This window comes from Mobula hypostoma, chromosome 15, assembly GCF_963921235.1.
Source record: "Mobula hypostoma chromosome 15, sMobHyp1.1, whole genome shotgun sequence".
Taxonomy (NCBI): Eukaryota; Metazoa; Chordata; class Chondrichthyes; order Myliobatiformes; family Myliobatidae; genus Mobula; species Mobula hypostoma.
Window position 1 is genome coordinate 14569408 of NC_086111.1, and position 15001 is coordinate 14584408.

The 15001-nt window shown below is 41.4% G+C and overlaps 1 protein-coding gene across 3 annotated transcripts in view; it reads left to right on the top strand.

The window, feature by feature from the left end:
- Window positions 1-15001, top strand: part of ip6k1 (inositol hexakisphosphate kinase 1) — a 110702-nt gene that overhangs the window by 76124 nt on the left and 19577 nt on the right. For all 3 annotated transcript variants that reach the window (XM_063067758.1, XM_063067760.1, XM_063067759.1), the window contains one exon: window positions 1710-1891. In XM_063067758.1, coding sequence (XP_062923828.1) covers window positions 1710-1891 — 182 coding nt within the window. The remainder of the gene's footprint in view (window positions 1-1709; window positions 1892-15001) is intronic.

Sequence of the window (15001 nt, forward strand, 5' to 3'; positions counted from 1 at the left end):
CTTGTCAGCTTGAATTAGTCTGGCCACTCTCCTCTAACCTCTCACTCATGATGCATTTTTGCCCACAGAACTTGATTTTTTGGGGGGAATTTTGCAGTATTCCCTGTAAACTCTAGAAACTTGTGCATGAAAATCTCAGGAGAGAGCAGTTTCTGAGGTGCTCAAACCCCATCTGGCACCAACAATCATTCCACAGTCAGTCACTAGATTACATTTGTTCCCCATTCTGTTTGGCCTGAACAATAACTGAACCTCTTGACCATGCTTTTTTTTGCATTGAGTTGCTGTGATATTTTGGGCTGGAAGTGCAGAATCAAATATCCCTGTGATGATTGTACATTCTAGTATCAATTGTCTGGCGACAGTAAAGTATAAAGTAAAGTAGATAGTTGCATTTACGAGCAGGAGTACCAAATAAAGTGGTCACAGTGTGTATTTTAAGGATCCAGGTAAGCAGATGAAGGCATTTCAAGGGGATACCATAATATACAGCTTGGCCAGTGGGCTATATGACGTCTCTGTGCCTTAGCCACAATAATTAAACTCTCAGTACAGAAAACCTCAGCTGTTAGAGCAAATCTGCCAGTAGGCATTGGCTTTGAGAATTTGGGGTTGATGGGAAGTGAATTTGCACGTCACGTGGCAGGTTGGCTTGTGGTCATTGCTCAGAAAGACACCAAAGTTTCTGCTTTAATGAAAAGAATTCTGGCAGTGGTTGCATGAAGAAATAATAGAATCAAGGTGTCATTCTGAATTCTGTTTGAAATTGTTTCCACAGCTGCATGTGGACAGTAACCTTCAGCATGTGACACCATTTGCTGTCATTGTGAAGGTAATTGAAACCTCAGGGAAACATTTGAAGAAATTAAGTCTCCTACAGCATACTTGACAGTGCATTGGTATTGGCTTGCACGTGTGAACATGAGTCGCAAAGATTATATAGATAGTTGCAAGGAATGTAAATTAGTTCAATTCAGCTGCTTTGATGCATAGTAAGTAAGGCAGCAGGCCTTAAAGTTAAGGAGACTGACACGAAGTGAATACTGCTCAAACACTGGGTGTGACCAATTCGCACATTCTTCACAGGGCAGCTCATAATTCCTGTTAGTGCTTTCGAAGTCAGATTATTTACTGATCTACTTGAGCTAGTTTTGTAATAGGGGTTTCAATATAAAGTATTTAAACTTGCGATGCAATAAATGTGCATTTAATAAAGAAATACAGTAAACCAAGTATGGAATGATATGAATTATTGTAGTATGGGATGCCATTTCTTATCTAGGATGCCACAATAGCATAGTGGTTAGTGCAACATTATTATAGCTCGGGGCATCAATTCAGGGTTCAATCCTGGCGTCTTCTGTAAGGAGTTTAAACCTTCTCACTGTGGAATATATGGGTTTTTTCCGGTTTCCTCCCACAATCCAAGACACATCAGTTACTAGGTTAATCGGTCTTTTTAAAAAATTGTTTTGTGATTAGGCTGGGGTTGCTGGGCAACGCAGCTTAAAGGGCCAAAAGGCCCAATTCAATGCTGTATCTCAGTAAAAATTAATAACTCATTGCTGTGATTCCATTAGATCAACATGTCTAGAAAGACCCCAGTCCCATCTTTAATTAATGTGTAGAAGTGTTGGTCAAGTTGTCGGATAAATGAATCACTGTTTTCCCACTTCATGGTGTTAATAGCTCTCTGGTTTTTCTCATAGCTCTCAGGAGATGAAGAGTCCAAAGATGGAGTTACAGATTTCGTCTGACATTCCCTTCCAGATGCTGGATAGCAATAGTACACTGATTTCAGAGAAGATCAGCTTCAACCCTTGGAGCTTACGCTGCCACAAACAACAGCTGAGTCGCATGCGATCTGAATCCAAGGAACGGAAATTGTATAGTATCCTCTGCTCAAATACACCTGTGTAATATGCTAAGATCAATGTTGTGACATCCTAGTTACCATTCCATGCAAATTCCACATGCTACAACTTAATATAACTGCAGTACCTCAATAGATCTAGTCATTCAAGCACACTACATCTATACCTGAATGCACTTAAGGTACTAGTGCAGCAATTCCAAGCCATGATAAAAGTTTGCATCAATGTAACGTACATTAACAGAAGGTGTATAATGACTAAAGACAGTTGGCAGGTCAAGACAGTAACCAAAGGTCTGGTGAACAAGAGTTCTGAAGAAGAGGCAAAGAGGTGTAAGGAAGAATACCAGAGTGTGGTGCAGGGAACAGAAGGCATGGTAGCCAAGAGGGAAGTCGTGAGAGGAAGATAGGATGGATAAACGTTGCCGAACTGGAGGTGTTCCCTCCAAGAAAGGAATAGGGATGAAAGGATAATGGTAGGTCAACATGGGTGAGTGATTGACAGGTTAAGCATGCTATAGTATAGGGTTAACTCATGGGGATAGTATTTTGGATATTGAAACCTGTGACGGATGGGAAGCTGCTGGGCAAATTTTGGAATTGTTGGGTTCAGAGATGATGTAATTTAGTTTTGAAAAGGGATTTCCCATGCAGAGAATGGGGAGGGGAACGATACTACAGAAATATTCCTTTAAGATGTTGGAAAAGATTTGTAGCTTGGGTTGAGGATGTTGTCGTTGAGTAGCTCACCGAGCTGGCTTGTTAGTTTGCAGACGTTTCGTAACCCAGCAAGTCAACATTATCAGTGCAACTTCGAATGAAATATGGGTGATCTACATGCTCATCTTTTGTGTGTCCTGTGATGAGTGAGTGTGTGTGTGTGTGTGTGTATATGTGCCATTTCTATTGGTTACCAATTATGTAATCTGCGATTGGTTTGTTAAAATCCAATTAGTTGATCATTGTTGCCTGGGTTGTGTTAGTCGACCGTTATGTGGGATTAACATTGTCCTCATTGATTGACACGTGTAATCAGGTGTGAATTGACTCTTGGCTCTGGACTGACGACGCTGAAGTGGGATGTAAACTGGGTTCATTTTGGCATGCTTGTTGATAGAATTCTGCGTGGACAACAAAGCCTCTAAGAATTCTCGGGCTTGGCCAAGGATAGTGACATTGGTCCAGTCGAATTGATGTGCTTCGCTGTCACGATGTATAGATATAAGGGAAAGTTGATCATGACGGTTTACAGCCAGTTGGTATTCATGTACCCTTGTTGATAGCTTCCTACCAGTCTGTCCAATATAATGCTTGTGGCAATTGGCGCATGGAATTTTGTATATGGTGTTCATTCTGTGCGTTGTAGGTAGGGGGTCTTTTATTCCTGATGGACACTGGCTGTGGGTTTGTGTGCTTCTGTGATGTAATAAGCCTCATTACCATTTCTGTGGAGCCACAAACTGCACCTACTTGAAGATTACAAAGCAAGGTTGGTTAATGGGATGTGACAATGGTGTGAGATTAATTATGACATGCAAATTTGGTTGTAAAACCAGTGTTTTGTTATAGCCAGTATATTTCTCTTTCACTAACAATAAGAGTTCAAGGTTCATGTGGTGATAGGGGAGGCCCCTTAGAATGAAGGCGAAGGATGATAACCTGGGGTTTAGTACTTACCTGGAATAAATGTCCAGTTCTGTAATAGCACCCTCAGAATTTAATGTATGATGCAGTGGTTTTCTTTTCTCCCTTCCTCTTGTCTGCCTCTATACCTTAGAAATGAAGTTAGCAGTTTGCTGCTCTGTAGTTTACATTTTAGTGCAGGGGTCCCCAATTGTTTGCACACCGCGGACCGGTTTAATATTGACGATATTCTTGCGGACCGGCCAACGGGGTGGGGTGGGGGGTGTGTTCAAGTTCAACAGTGCGTGACAGGAATGAGGAAAGGTGCAGCTGACTCATATTGTTTCATATCGTTTCCAAGTGGCCTGGTAGCACATGCTTTGCAACCGCGGCCTGGTGATTGGGGACCACTGTTTTAGAGCATTATTCACATCCCTTTCAGCACACTATTAAATACTCTTAAAGTGCAGTTGTTAATACTGTTACGTAACTGGCAACAATGAATATTAATGGAGACAGGTTTTATAAAAACAACCAAACATTTATTAAACACGTATAAATGATAAGGAAAAAAAAAGGAAAACTTTAACCGGAGGTTAACAGGTACGCAGCCGTTCACCAACTCGCCACTTGGCTCTGGTTCTTAAAGCGTTAAATGCGAGAACAGTTCTTAAAGCAATAACTTCGAAAGTCCAACAGTTTTACACATTCAGTTGGGAGAGACTTCCCTGGAGAAGGATTTCTTCACCGATGCACCTTTACTGCTGGTTCTGTCCGCAGGATTCCCGATGCCGAAAATAAACAGTTTAAATCGACTGACTTTAAATTCCTTTAGAGAGAGGGCACCTTTTTGCCTGAACTCATTGTGCTTTTGCAAAAGTTATCTCAATGCAGGTTCTCTCCAACGAAGACTTAATAAGGTCGATTCTTTATTAAACTGCCCAATAAGGTCGATTCTTTATTAAAAACTGCCAAACGATGCCGACTTTTCTCGATCCTTCGATGAATTCTTCATTCTCCCTTCAAATGTCAGAACTGAGCAAATTGGCACTTCCAGCCACAAATTCTCAGTCTAATAATACAATATCTTGTAAGAGAACGCACCTTCCGTTTTAAAAATGAAACTGCGTCACAAAAACAAACATGCAATAGAAACGGAGGCACAACACGTTCTACTTGGAAATCTACATACTCAAAAACTAACTGCATCACCTGAGTCGACCCTTATATAGTCACGGGGCACATGTCATCACGTGACCTCACATCGGTGGGAAAATCACATCAGATGACCTCCAAAAGACCATTACATCATTCTCACAAAAAATTCTCCTTGAGCATGTAACAATACTAAAAAATACAGCAGGCAATTTGCACACAAGCTTCCACAAACAGGGAGTTAATCTCCTCCATGATTGTAATTGGCAGATAGATATTCATCAGGAATCTCTACTTTAGTGGTGTCAGTCTAATTTTCTTGTTTGTCACCTGGCTCCATTGTGAAAGGAATGAGCATTTAGTTATTGCTGAACTTCAGACTGGGATTCTGATGCAGCAAGTGGGCTAAAATTATTTTATACTGGTTTAGGCAAATTCGCTTAGTCATAATGATTTCTTTAAGGATCCAAGAATAGTTACTGTTTAGTAGGTTTGTTTTCGTGTAGTCTGCTGGCTCTTTTCCAGCTGGCAAATGGATTTGCTTGTCAGCGTATGGACTGCACTCCTGGTCTTTCACAACGAGGAATTTGACATCTGTTTATGAAATTACGAACTGGTTTCATGTGTTCATAACAGAGCCCTAAGTATTTTTTTCTTGATGTGTCCATTACCTCCACCACCCCCTGGCGTGGCACAGCCCTTTCAGGCAATATCTGGATGTAAATAGGAAACAAGGTCAGCTTTGATGTATTGATTGATCATTCAAAATTTTGAATGAAAGCTATGGGCCAGAAATTTGCAGACCAGAATACAGAATCATGGCAACTTGAAGTATAGCTTATTGGAACAGTATAAAATAAGAATAGCTCACATGTCCACAGTGTTAGGCCATGCAACCCATCGAGTCTGCTCCGCCATTCATCATGGCTGATCTTGAGTCCCACTCAACCCCTCACCATAACCTTTAATGTCCTGACCGATCAGGAAACTATTAATTTTCGCGTTAAGTATACCCACAGTCTTGGCCTCCGCAGCTGTTTGTGGCAGGGCATTCCACAGATTCACTTATCCACCTTAAGACGTTTCTATTTGCCAAGATTTTTTCCCTTTGTAATAGCAATGGCATTCACTCATGCTCCCGGACACTTGTGAACCTCTGGCACATTGTAAGTGTCCTTCACAGTGGATTCAGATGCAAAGTACCCATTAAGTCCATCTGCCATTTCTTTATCCCCCATTGCTACCTCACCAGCATCATTTTCCAGTGGTCCAATATCAACTCTCCCCTCCCTTTTACTCTTTATATAACTGAAAGAAGTTTTAGTACCTTGCTTTATATTACTGGCTAGTTTGCCCTCATATTTCATCTTTTCCCTTATGGCTTTTTTGGTTGCTTTTTGTTGGATTTTAAAAACATCCCAATCATCCAACTTCCCACTCATTTTTGCTATCTTATATGCCCCTTCCATGGCTTTTATGCAGTCCTTAACTTTCCTTGTTAGCCATGGTTGCTTACCCCTGCCATTGGGAACTTCTGTTGTGCTGACCTAATGAAACTAATAACACCTAATCCTTACAGCCTGTGTACTGTCTATCCCTCCATTCTCTGCATATTTATGTGCCAAAAAGCCTCCTAAATGCCTCTTGCATCTCTGGGCACGCATTCCAAGCACCCAGCACTCTGTGTATTTTTTAAAAGCCTGCCTCGCATACCCTCTCACCCTAAATGCATGTCTTCGAGTATTTGACATTTTGCCCAGGGGAAAAAGATACTGGCTGTCAACTCTGGATACCTCTCATTACCTTAAATTCTTCTATTAAGTCTCCCCTCAGCCTCTGCTACTCCAAAGGGACATCCCGAAGTTTGTCCAATCTCTGATTAGAAAGCGCATGCCCACTAATAGTGGATTGTATGCAATCTATGAAAGTTTCTTTGCAGAATCGCTGAATCCCATGACCCCTGCGAAGAGTGCAGCAGGGCCTCAGAAACATCAGATCTTAAGTTTCCATTAAAGTCACACATTCTGAGCCACTAAGTAGGAATTTTGTTCATTTCCTAACCATGGGCGAATTACCTTCACACGAAGTGCAGCAGTTCAAGAAGCAGCAGACAGGATTTAATAAATGCATGAGTGGCAATTGATGTTCACACCCCATGCTAACAAAATGATTAAGCTTTCTCAGGTAAAGTATAACTGATCCCATGAGAACGTGATAACATTTGACCAAAAGCTGGGTCAGAGGCAAGTCTGAAATAAACAATGTATGAAGGTGGAGATATTTGTTAACACTTAGATCAGAAGCAGCCAGCTGAACACTGAATGTCTACAGAGACTTCAGATTTCACAAAAGGAGATGCAGGAATAATGAAATGCAGATTTTCCCCTATCATAGAGACTGCTTGATTTTAGTGTTTCTGTGCATGCAATTTAATAAAAAAGAAAAACAGAAATTTGTGTTGCCACCCTCGCAAGCAGAGGTTTCAAACCTGGGGTCCACTGACCTCTTTCTTTAATGGTATTGGTTCATGGCATAAAAAAGGTTGGGAATCCTTGCTCTAGAGCCTGTCAATGGTTTTCTAATATATTGCATCAGTGAGCATGGTAAAATGATCAAAATTGACCCTTGTTTCACCTGATGCTATAAAAATGGTGGGGTTTGGTCATTTTGGATCAATTCTGACATGCCTTCCTCCTGCCTGTGTGTGTTGTACTGTCATATCACTGCACACATATCCTGCCAATGAGCTAGTCTGCAGTTCTGGAGGGACACCAAGAACTGCTGCATACTTTGCTTAACAGAGCTATGGCTCGCTCCAAAGCACTCCAGATACAGTGCTTCAGCCCAAGGACTTTACCTTCCACTGCATGGACCAGAGGGCAGCAGCTAAAGGCAGAGGTAGCAGCATTTGCATGATTAGCTCATCGTGGTGGATAGATTTGGCCATTCTGTCTCAGTCCCTCTCCCCCAGTCTCTTCTCCCCCCCCCCCCCCCGCAACATCATCAGTCATGCAGCAGCAAACCCTGATTCAGTGGACATCGCCATTTTCAAGAATTCTTTGTTGGATCTGAATGAATGTGCCACATCATCTCTGAATTGAATGGATGAATGCGTATCTTCAAGAACTTGGCCAGCTGGGGGCCCTCGATGAACCAGGAGATACAGTCTGATGAGGGCTAGATCTGTGGTGTTGAAATCCGACGAACCAGAACCTTACACAATGTCCAGGTGGGCCTGAATGGCCATCATGAGAGCAAAAAGGCAGTTATGTGTAAAGTGAAAGCCAGTCGGATGTACAGCTGTGGCAGGGTTTGCATGCTATACTTGCTATAAGGTGAAATCTAGTAGCATAATTGGCAGTAATGCTTCACTCCCTGATGAATTCAATGCATGTTGTGTGTTTTGAAAGGGAAAATAACACTTTACTAGTCCCCACAGCATCTGGTGACCCTGTGATCTCTGCCTTTGAGGCTGATGTCAGAATATTCAAGAGGGTGAACCCTTGCAAGGCATCAGGCCCCAATGGTGTATCTGTCAGGCTACTGAAACTCTGTGCCAACCAAATGGCTGGAGTGTTCAAGGACATCAATGATATTGTTGCCCAAGTAGTGCAGGGTGAGCTTCCTCAATGACTTTTTCCTAGTAGTGCTTACATCTACTGTGATGAAATGCTTTGAGAGGTTGGTCATCATTAGAATTAACTCTTGCCTAAGCAAAGACCTGGACCCACTACAATTTACCTACGGTCATAATAGCACTAGAGAAGATGCTGTGCAGCTGGCTAATTAACGCAGCTGCACCTCTAGGATGCATGTATAGCCCACTGCTGTATTCTCTCTATACTCGTGGATGTGTGGCTAAGCACCACAAGCCAATGGCACTGCCATTGTTGGCAGAATCTCAGCGACGAGCTTGGCGTACAGGAGTGAGGTGATTGGTGTTGCAACAGCAACCTTGCACTCAGTGTCAGCATTTGCTTTTTGTAACTGAGAGTAATTTTTGTCTTGCATTGTACTGCTGTCGCAAAACAACAAACATCAGTGATAATAAACTTGTTTCTGATAATGTAGCCAGTGATTATGATGGAGGAATTTACTCTTTGGCTGTAAAATATTGTTCTATCTTTGGCTTGACTAGTCTGAGTGACAACTTCCTTAATTTATGCAAATGACCCCAGATGTCCATGTTAAGGATTTTGCAGAGCCAAGTTGTTTGCCACTGATTTTTGTCTATTCAAAGTCAACAATTATTTCAGTCCCAGAAGGTCTGTCTGATTTTGTTCATATGCTGTTTGGTCGCAAATGATTTGCAGGCTATTTTAAAGGAAAACTTTGAATCAACCACAAATCCAGTAGTTTTAATGTGCACTCTAGGAGTTTTATCTTTATTGACTAACATCGGTGATTGGGAAGTTGTTGGAGTCGATTGTCAAGGATGAGGTTACAGAGTACCTGGAGGCATAAGACAAGATAGGCAGAACTCAGCATGGATTCCTTAAAGGAAAATCCTGCCTGACAAACCTATTACAGTTTTTTGAGGAAATTACCAGTAGGCTAGACAAGGGAGATGCAGTGGATGTTGTATATTTGGATTTTCAGAAGGCCTTTGACAAGGTGCCACACATGAGGCTACTTAAGGTAAGAGCCCATGGAATTACGGGAAAGTTACATACATGGATAGAGCGTTGACTGATTGGCAGGAAACAGAGAGTGGGAATAAAGGGATCCTATTCTGGTTGGCTGCCGGTTACCAGTGGTGTTCTACAGGGATCAGTGTTGGGGCTGCTTCTTTTTACATTTACATCAACGATTTGGATTATGGAATAGATGGCTTTGTGGCTAAGTTTGCTGACGATACGAAGATAGGTGGAGGGGCTGGTAGTGCTGAGGAAATGGAGAGTCTGCAGAGAGACTTGGATAGATTGGAAGAATGGGCAGAGAAGTGGCAAATGAAGTACAATGTTGGAAAGTATGGTTATGCACTTTGGCAGAAAAAATAAACGGGCAGACTATTATTTAAATGGGGAAAGAATTCTAAGTTCTGAGATGCAACGGGACTTGGGAGTCCTTGTACAGGATACCCTTAAAGTTAACCTCCAGGTTGAGTCAGTAGTGAAGAAGGCGAATGCAATGTTGGCATTCATTTCTAGAGGAATAGAGTATATGAGCAGGGATGTGATGTTGAGGCTCTATAAGGCACTGGTGAGACCTCACTTGGAGTACTGTGGGCAGTTTTGGTCTCCTTATTTAAGAAAGGATGTGCTGACATTGGAGAGGGTACAGAGAAGATTCACTAGAATGATTCCGGGAATGGGAGGGTTAACATATGAGGAACATTTGTCCGCTCTTGGACTGTATTCCTTGGAGTTTAGAAGAATGAAGGGAGACCTCATAGAAACATTTCGAATGTTAAAAGGCATGGACAGAGTGGATGTGGCAAAGTTGTCTCCCATGATGGGGAAGTCTAGAATGAGAGGGCATGACTTAAGGATTGAAGGGCACCCATTCAGAACAGAAATGTGAAGAAATTTTTTTAGTCAGAGGGTGGTGAATCTATGGAATTTGTTGCCACGGGCAGCAGTGGAGGCCAAGTCATTGGGTGTATTTAAGGCAGAGATTGATAGGTATCTGAGTAGCCAGGGCATCAAAGGTTATGGTGAGAAGGCAGGGGAGTGGGACTACATAGGAGAATGGATCAGCTCATGATAAAATGGCGGAGCAGACTCGATGGGCCGAATGGCCTATTTCTCCTTTGTCTTATGGTCTTAACCCCTTAAGTACTAGACTTCATTGATGTCTTGGCTTTTTCTGCATACGACAGGACTTGTCTGCTTTACCAAAGCAGTGCTATAAGTGGAGAATTTTTAGTGAATTAAACACCAAAATAACTGAGAATATTGCTTTCTATGGCATTCATGCCTTTCAGTTTCAAATTTCCAATAACAACAAGTAACACGATCCCTTTAAAGTAGTAAAATGTGCCACATTGGGTCAAGTGAGCATTATCTAATGCCACAGTGGATTTTGCATTGGATTAACTGCTTTAATAGCTGCACAGAAAAACATTGGGAACTGCAGGTTCAGTTTTAATGTGAATTTGTCCAGCTATTGTCTACATGCTTGACTGTCTCATTTTTGTGTCATTGTCTTTCAAATACTTCCTTATTTGCATTCATATTTGTGTATCCAACCTTCTGTGATATTTCTGTGATGTTTTCAGGTATAACAGCATAGTGGTTAAGTCATGCTAAGCCTACTGAGCATTTTGATTCAAGTCTGCTACATGATAACATGCAAACTCTGATTGTACCAATGGGTGCAGACTGGTGTCAAGCAAGGCTACATCATGTCTCACGGACTTTCGTAGTCTTTCTCCCCTCAGTGCTGTACTTCACTTCTGACTGCCTTGGAGGAATAACAGAAAATTCCTCATTCTGCTTCACCTCCACTCCAGAAGCTCAGTCAGAATCAGGTTTATTATCACTGATGTGTCGTGAAATTTGTTAACTCAGCAGCAGTTCATAATGCATAATATAGAAGAAGAAAATAATAAATAAATTACGGTATATGTATATTGAATAGATTAAAAATCATGAAAAAACAAATAATTTTTTTTAAAGTGAGATAGTGTTCACAGATTCAATGGCCATTTAGGAATCAGATGGCAGAGGGGAAGATGCTGTTCCTGAATTGCTGAGTGTGTACCTTCAGGCTTCTGTACCTCCTTCCTGATGGTAGCAGTGAGAAAGGGCATGCCCTGTGTGCTGGGGGTCCTTAGTAATGGACACTGCCTTTCTGAGACACCGCTCCTTGAAGATGTCCTGGCTGCATTGTAGGCTAGTACCCAAGATGGAGCCAACTAAATTTGCGACCTTCTGCAGCTTCTTTTGGTCCTGTGCAGTAGCGCCCCCCCCCACCCCATACCAAACAGTGATGCATCCTGTCAGAATACTCTCCATGGTACACGTATAGAAGTTTCTGAGTGTATTTGTTGACATGACATATCTCTTCAAGCTCCCAATGAAGTACAGTTGCTGTCTTGCCTTTTTTATAGCTGAGTTGATATGCTGGGACTAGGTTAGGTCCTCGGAGATTTTATCACCAAGATCTTGAAACTACTCACTCTCTCCACTTCTGATCCCTCTGAGGATTGTTATGTGTTCCTTCGTATTACCCTTTCTGAAGTCCACAATCAACTCTTTCGTCTTATTGATGTTGAATGCCAGGTTGTAGCTGCAACACCACTCCACCAGATGGCATATCTCACTCTTGTATGCCCTCTCATCACCATCTGATATTCTACCAACAATGGTTGTGTCATCAGCAAATTTATAGATGGTATTTGAGCTATGCCTAGCCACACAGTCATGGGTGTAGAGAGAGTAGAGCAGTGAACTAAGCACACACCCGGAGTGCATCAATGTTGATCATCAGCGAGGTGGATGTTTTATCACCAATCCGCACAGATTGTGGTCTTCCAGTTAGGAAGTCGAGGATCCAATTGCAGAGGGATGTACAGAGGCCCAGGTTTTGCAACTTCTCAATCAGGATTGTGGGAATGATGGTGTTGTCATTGTGGGAAATCTGTCAGACTTCCATTATCAAACTGTTGTACACTCTGTAGAATGTCTCTGGTATTTCCTGCTCCCTCCCCTTTCCCAACCATGATTCTCCTCTCCCTGCCTCCTTCCACTCTCAGTCCACAATCAGAATCTGGTTTATTATTACTCACATACGTCATGATTTTTTTTTTGCCGCAGCAGTTCAGTGTAATGCATTGGTACAGTATGTGCAAAAGTCTTGGATACCCTGGCTATATATATGTGCCCAAGAGTTTTGCACAATACTGTAGATGTTGCAAGATTAATTCAGTGGTCAAAAGGTCAAATTGCAAGTCATTGACAATTGAGGGTGGGTCAAACAATTAGCTCCTTTCTTTATTAATCTTTTTATTGATTTAGAAAGAGCATATATACAAACAAGAGGAGAATTATCTCAAATATATATATCAATAACAATACAAAGTGAAATAGACATTTTCAAAATCATACACAGCAAATATGTAATATATAATAAAAAGGAAAGACAACTAATTCTCCTCTTATCAACTTGTAGAGAGAGAAGAAAAAACTTTAAATTTTTCAAATGATAAGGGGAAAAAAAAACCACTACACTATAAGGAAAAAAAGGGGACTGGGCAGTCCATTCTGAGGATACGACTTCCTGATCAAATCTAAAACGTCGAAAAGAAATAATTGTAAGAGTAATAAATCAAATCAAATGAAAATATTGAATAAAAAGTTGCCAGATTTGCTCAAATTTAAAGGATGTATCAAATGTCCGACTTCTTATTTTCTCTAAACTTAAACAGAACATAATGGAGGAAAGCCAAAAAAAGGCAGTAGGTGGAAAACAACTAGCTGCTGTGGGTAACTGGTTAGCATGGACATTGGGCCAAAGGGTGTGTTTCTATACTGAATAATTCTGTGACTCCAACCTATATAGAAGTAGCCCACTCAGCATTGTTGCCTTGCAAAGACACCTCAGTAGTGTGGCAGTCAGTGCAACGCTATTGCAGCTCGGGGTGAATTCAATTCCGACTCTGTAAGAAGTTTGTTTATCCTTCATGTGAGAGTGTGGAATTCCTCTGGGTTCTCCCATTTCCTCCCACAGTCCAAGGTGTAAGAGTTAGTATGTCATTCTAAATTGTCCTGTGATTAGGCTAGGTGGTTGCTCAGTGGTGCGGCTCGTCGGGCCAGAAGGCCTGTCTGCACTATATCACTAAAATTAAAATTAAAATTAAAAATTTGCCACTTATTGCAATGGTTGATCATCCACCATGTCACTGACTTCTCCCCTTATTACTTCAGCATTAGGAAATGCATCTTCCACCTCCTTGAATATATTTCATGACATAGCCATCACAGTCTTCAGTGGCAGTGCTTCAGGTGTTCCAGTAGCAGAAACCAGCTAAGATTTTGGATTCACAACCCAAGTTTCAGACCCAACAGTAGATTTTTGGTGAAGGGTCTTTGCATAGGAGATTAAGGTGTATGGATGTTTTCAGTTGAGTACTGATTTGAGAGGGTAAAAGTAGTCATTTGGTTTTGGCACTAAGTGCAAATTGAGAATTAGTTTCAACTAGTTAACCACAAACAAGGGAAAATCTGCAGATGCTGGAAATCTGAGCAACACACACAAATGCTGGAGGAACTCAGCAGGCCAGGCAGCATCTCTAGGAAGGAGTGCAGTCGACGTTTCGAGCCAAAACCCTTCAGCAGAAGGGTCTAAGATTCCATAGATGCTACCTCGCCTACTGAGTTCCTCCAGCATTTTGTGTTTGTTACTCAACTAGTTAACTTCTGCCCATACTTCCTAATGAGTTCCCAATTAGACTATATAGTACTAGCTAAACAATATTGCAAATCCCAGAGCTGTGACCACCTTTGGCAGTGTTGCTGCAGTTGGAAGAACTCTGCATTGTTCATGACGGATCTGCGACAAATATCCCCTCGCGCTCAGCATTACAAGCTCTGTAGGTCAGTGTGCAAGCAGACTTGTGGGAGTCTTTAGGGAAGAATGTGAGAACATATGAAAATATTATTTTTAACCATTCTGGTAAATCGTCTAATTCTGAAATGTTAGTTCATTGGCACTTAGCTCGCAACAAAAGTAGAAAGCTGTGATGAAAAGTTATTTGAAAATTGATTATAAGGACATAAGAAATAAGAGTGATAGGATCCGTCCCAGCCCCTTAATTGAATAAGTCCCCAGCAAATCCAATTTTGGCCTTAACTCCCCTTCCCTGCCTTTTCCTCAGAGTTCTCAACTCTATAGACCAAAACACAGCCTGCATTAGTGTGAATGTATTCATTAATTTTACCTCCACAGCTCTCTAGATGGAAAGCTCCAAAGTCTGATCGTCAAAGAAAAACTTCTCCTTGTTTGAAATGGGCAACACATTCTGAATCTTACCTCGTTCCAACCCAATTTTGAAATTCCTCAGCTATCACTTGCTGATAGTTAATTCATTAAGCTTCCTCAAAATCTTGCATGTTTCAATTCAATCACCTATCAGTCTACTCTTCAATCTATATATGCTCACCCTTTCTGCATTGTCAGCTTCTTTATCCAAAAACCAACCTAACAAAACTTTCTGAACTGCATCCCATATGAGCATATACTTTATAAAAGGGGGGAAAATTGTGTACAGGTGTGCTCTCACCACACAACTAATTCTTTACTTCATCTCCATTTTGGTAAAGACCACATTGTTTTCCCTTTATGTATGCAAACTTTGTTTCATGAGCAAGGAGCCCAGATTCTGTTTAGAGTATCATTCTGTAATCT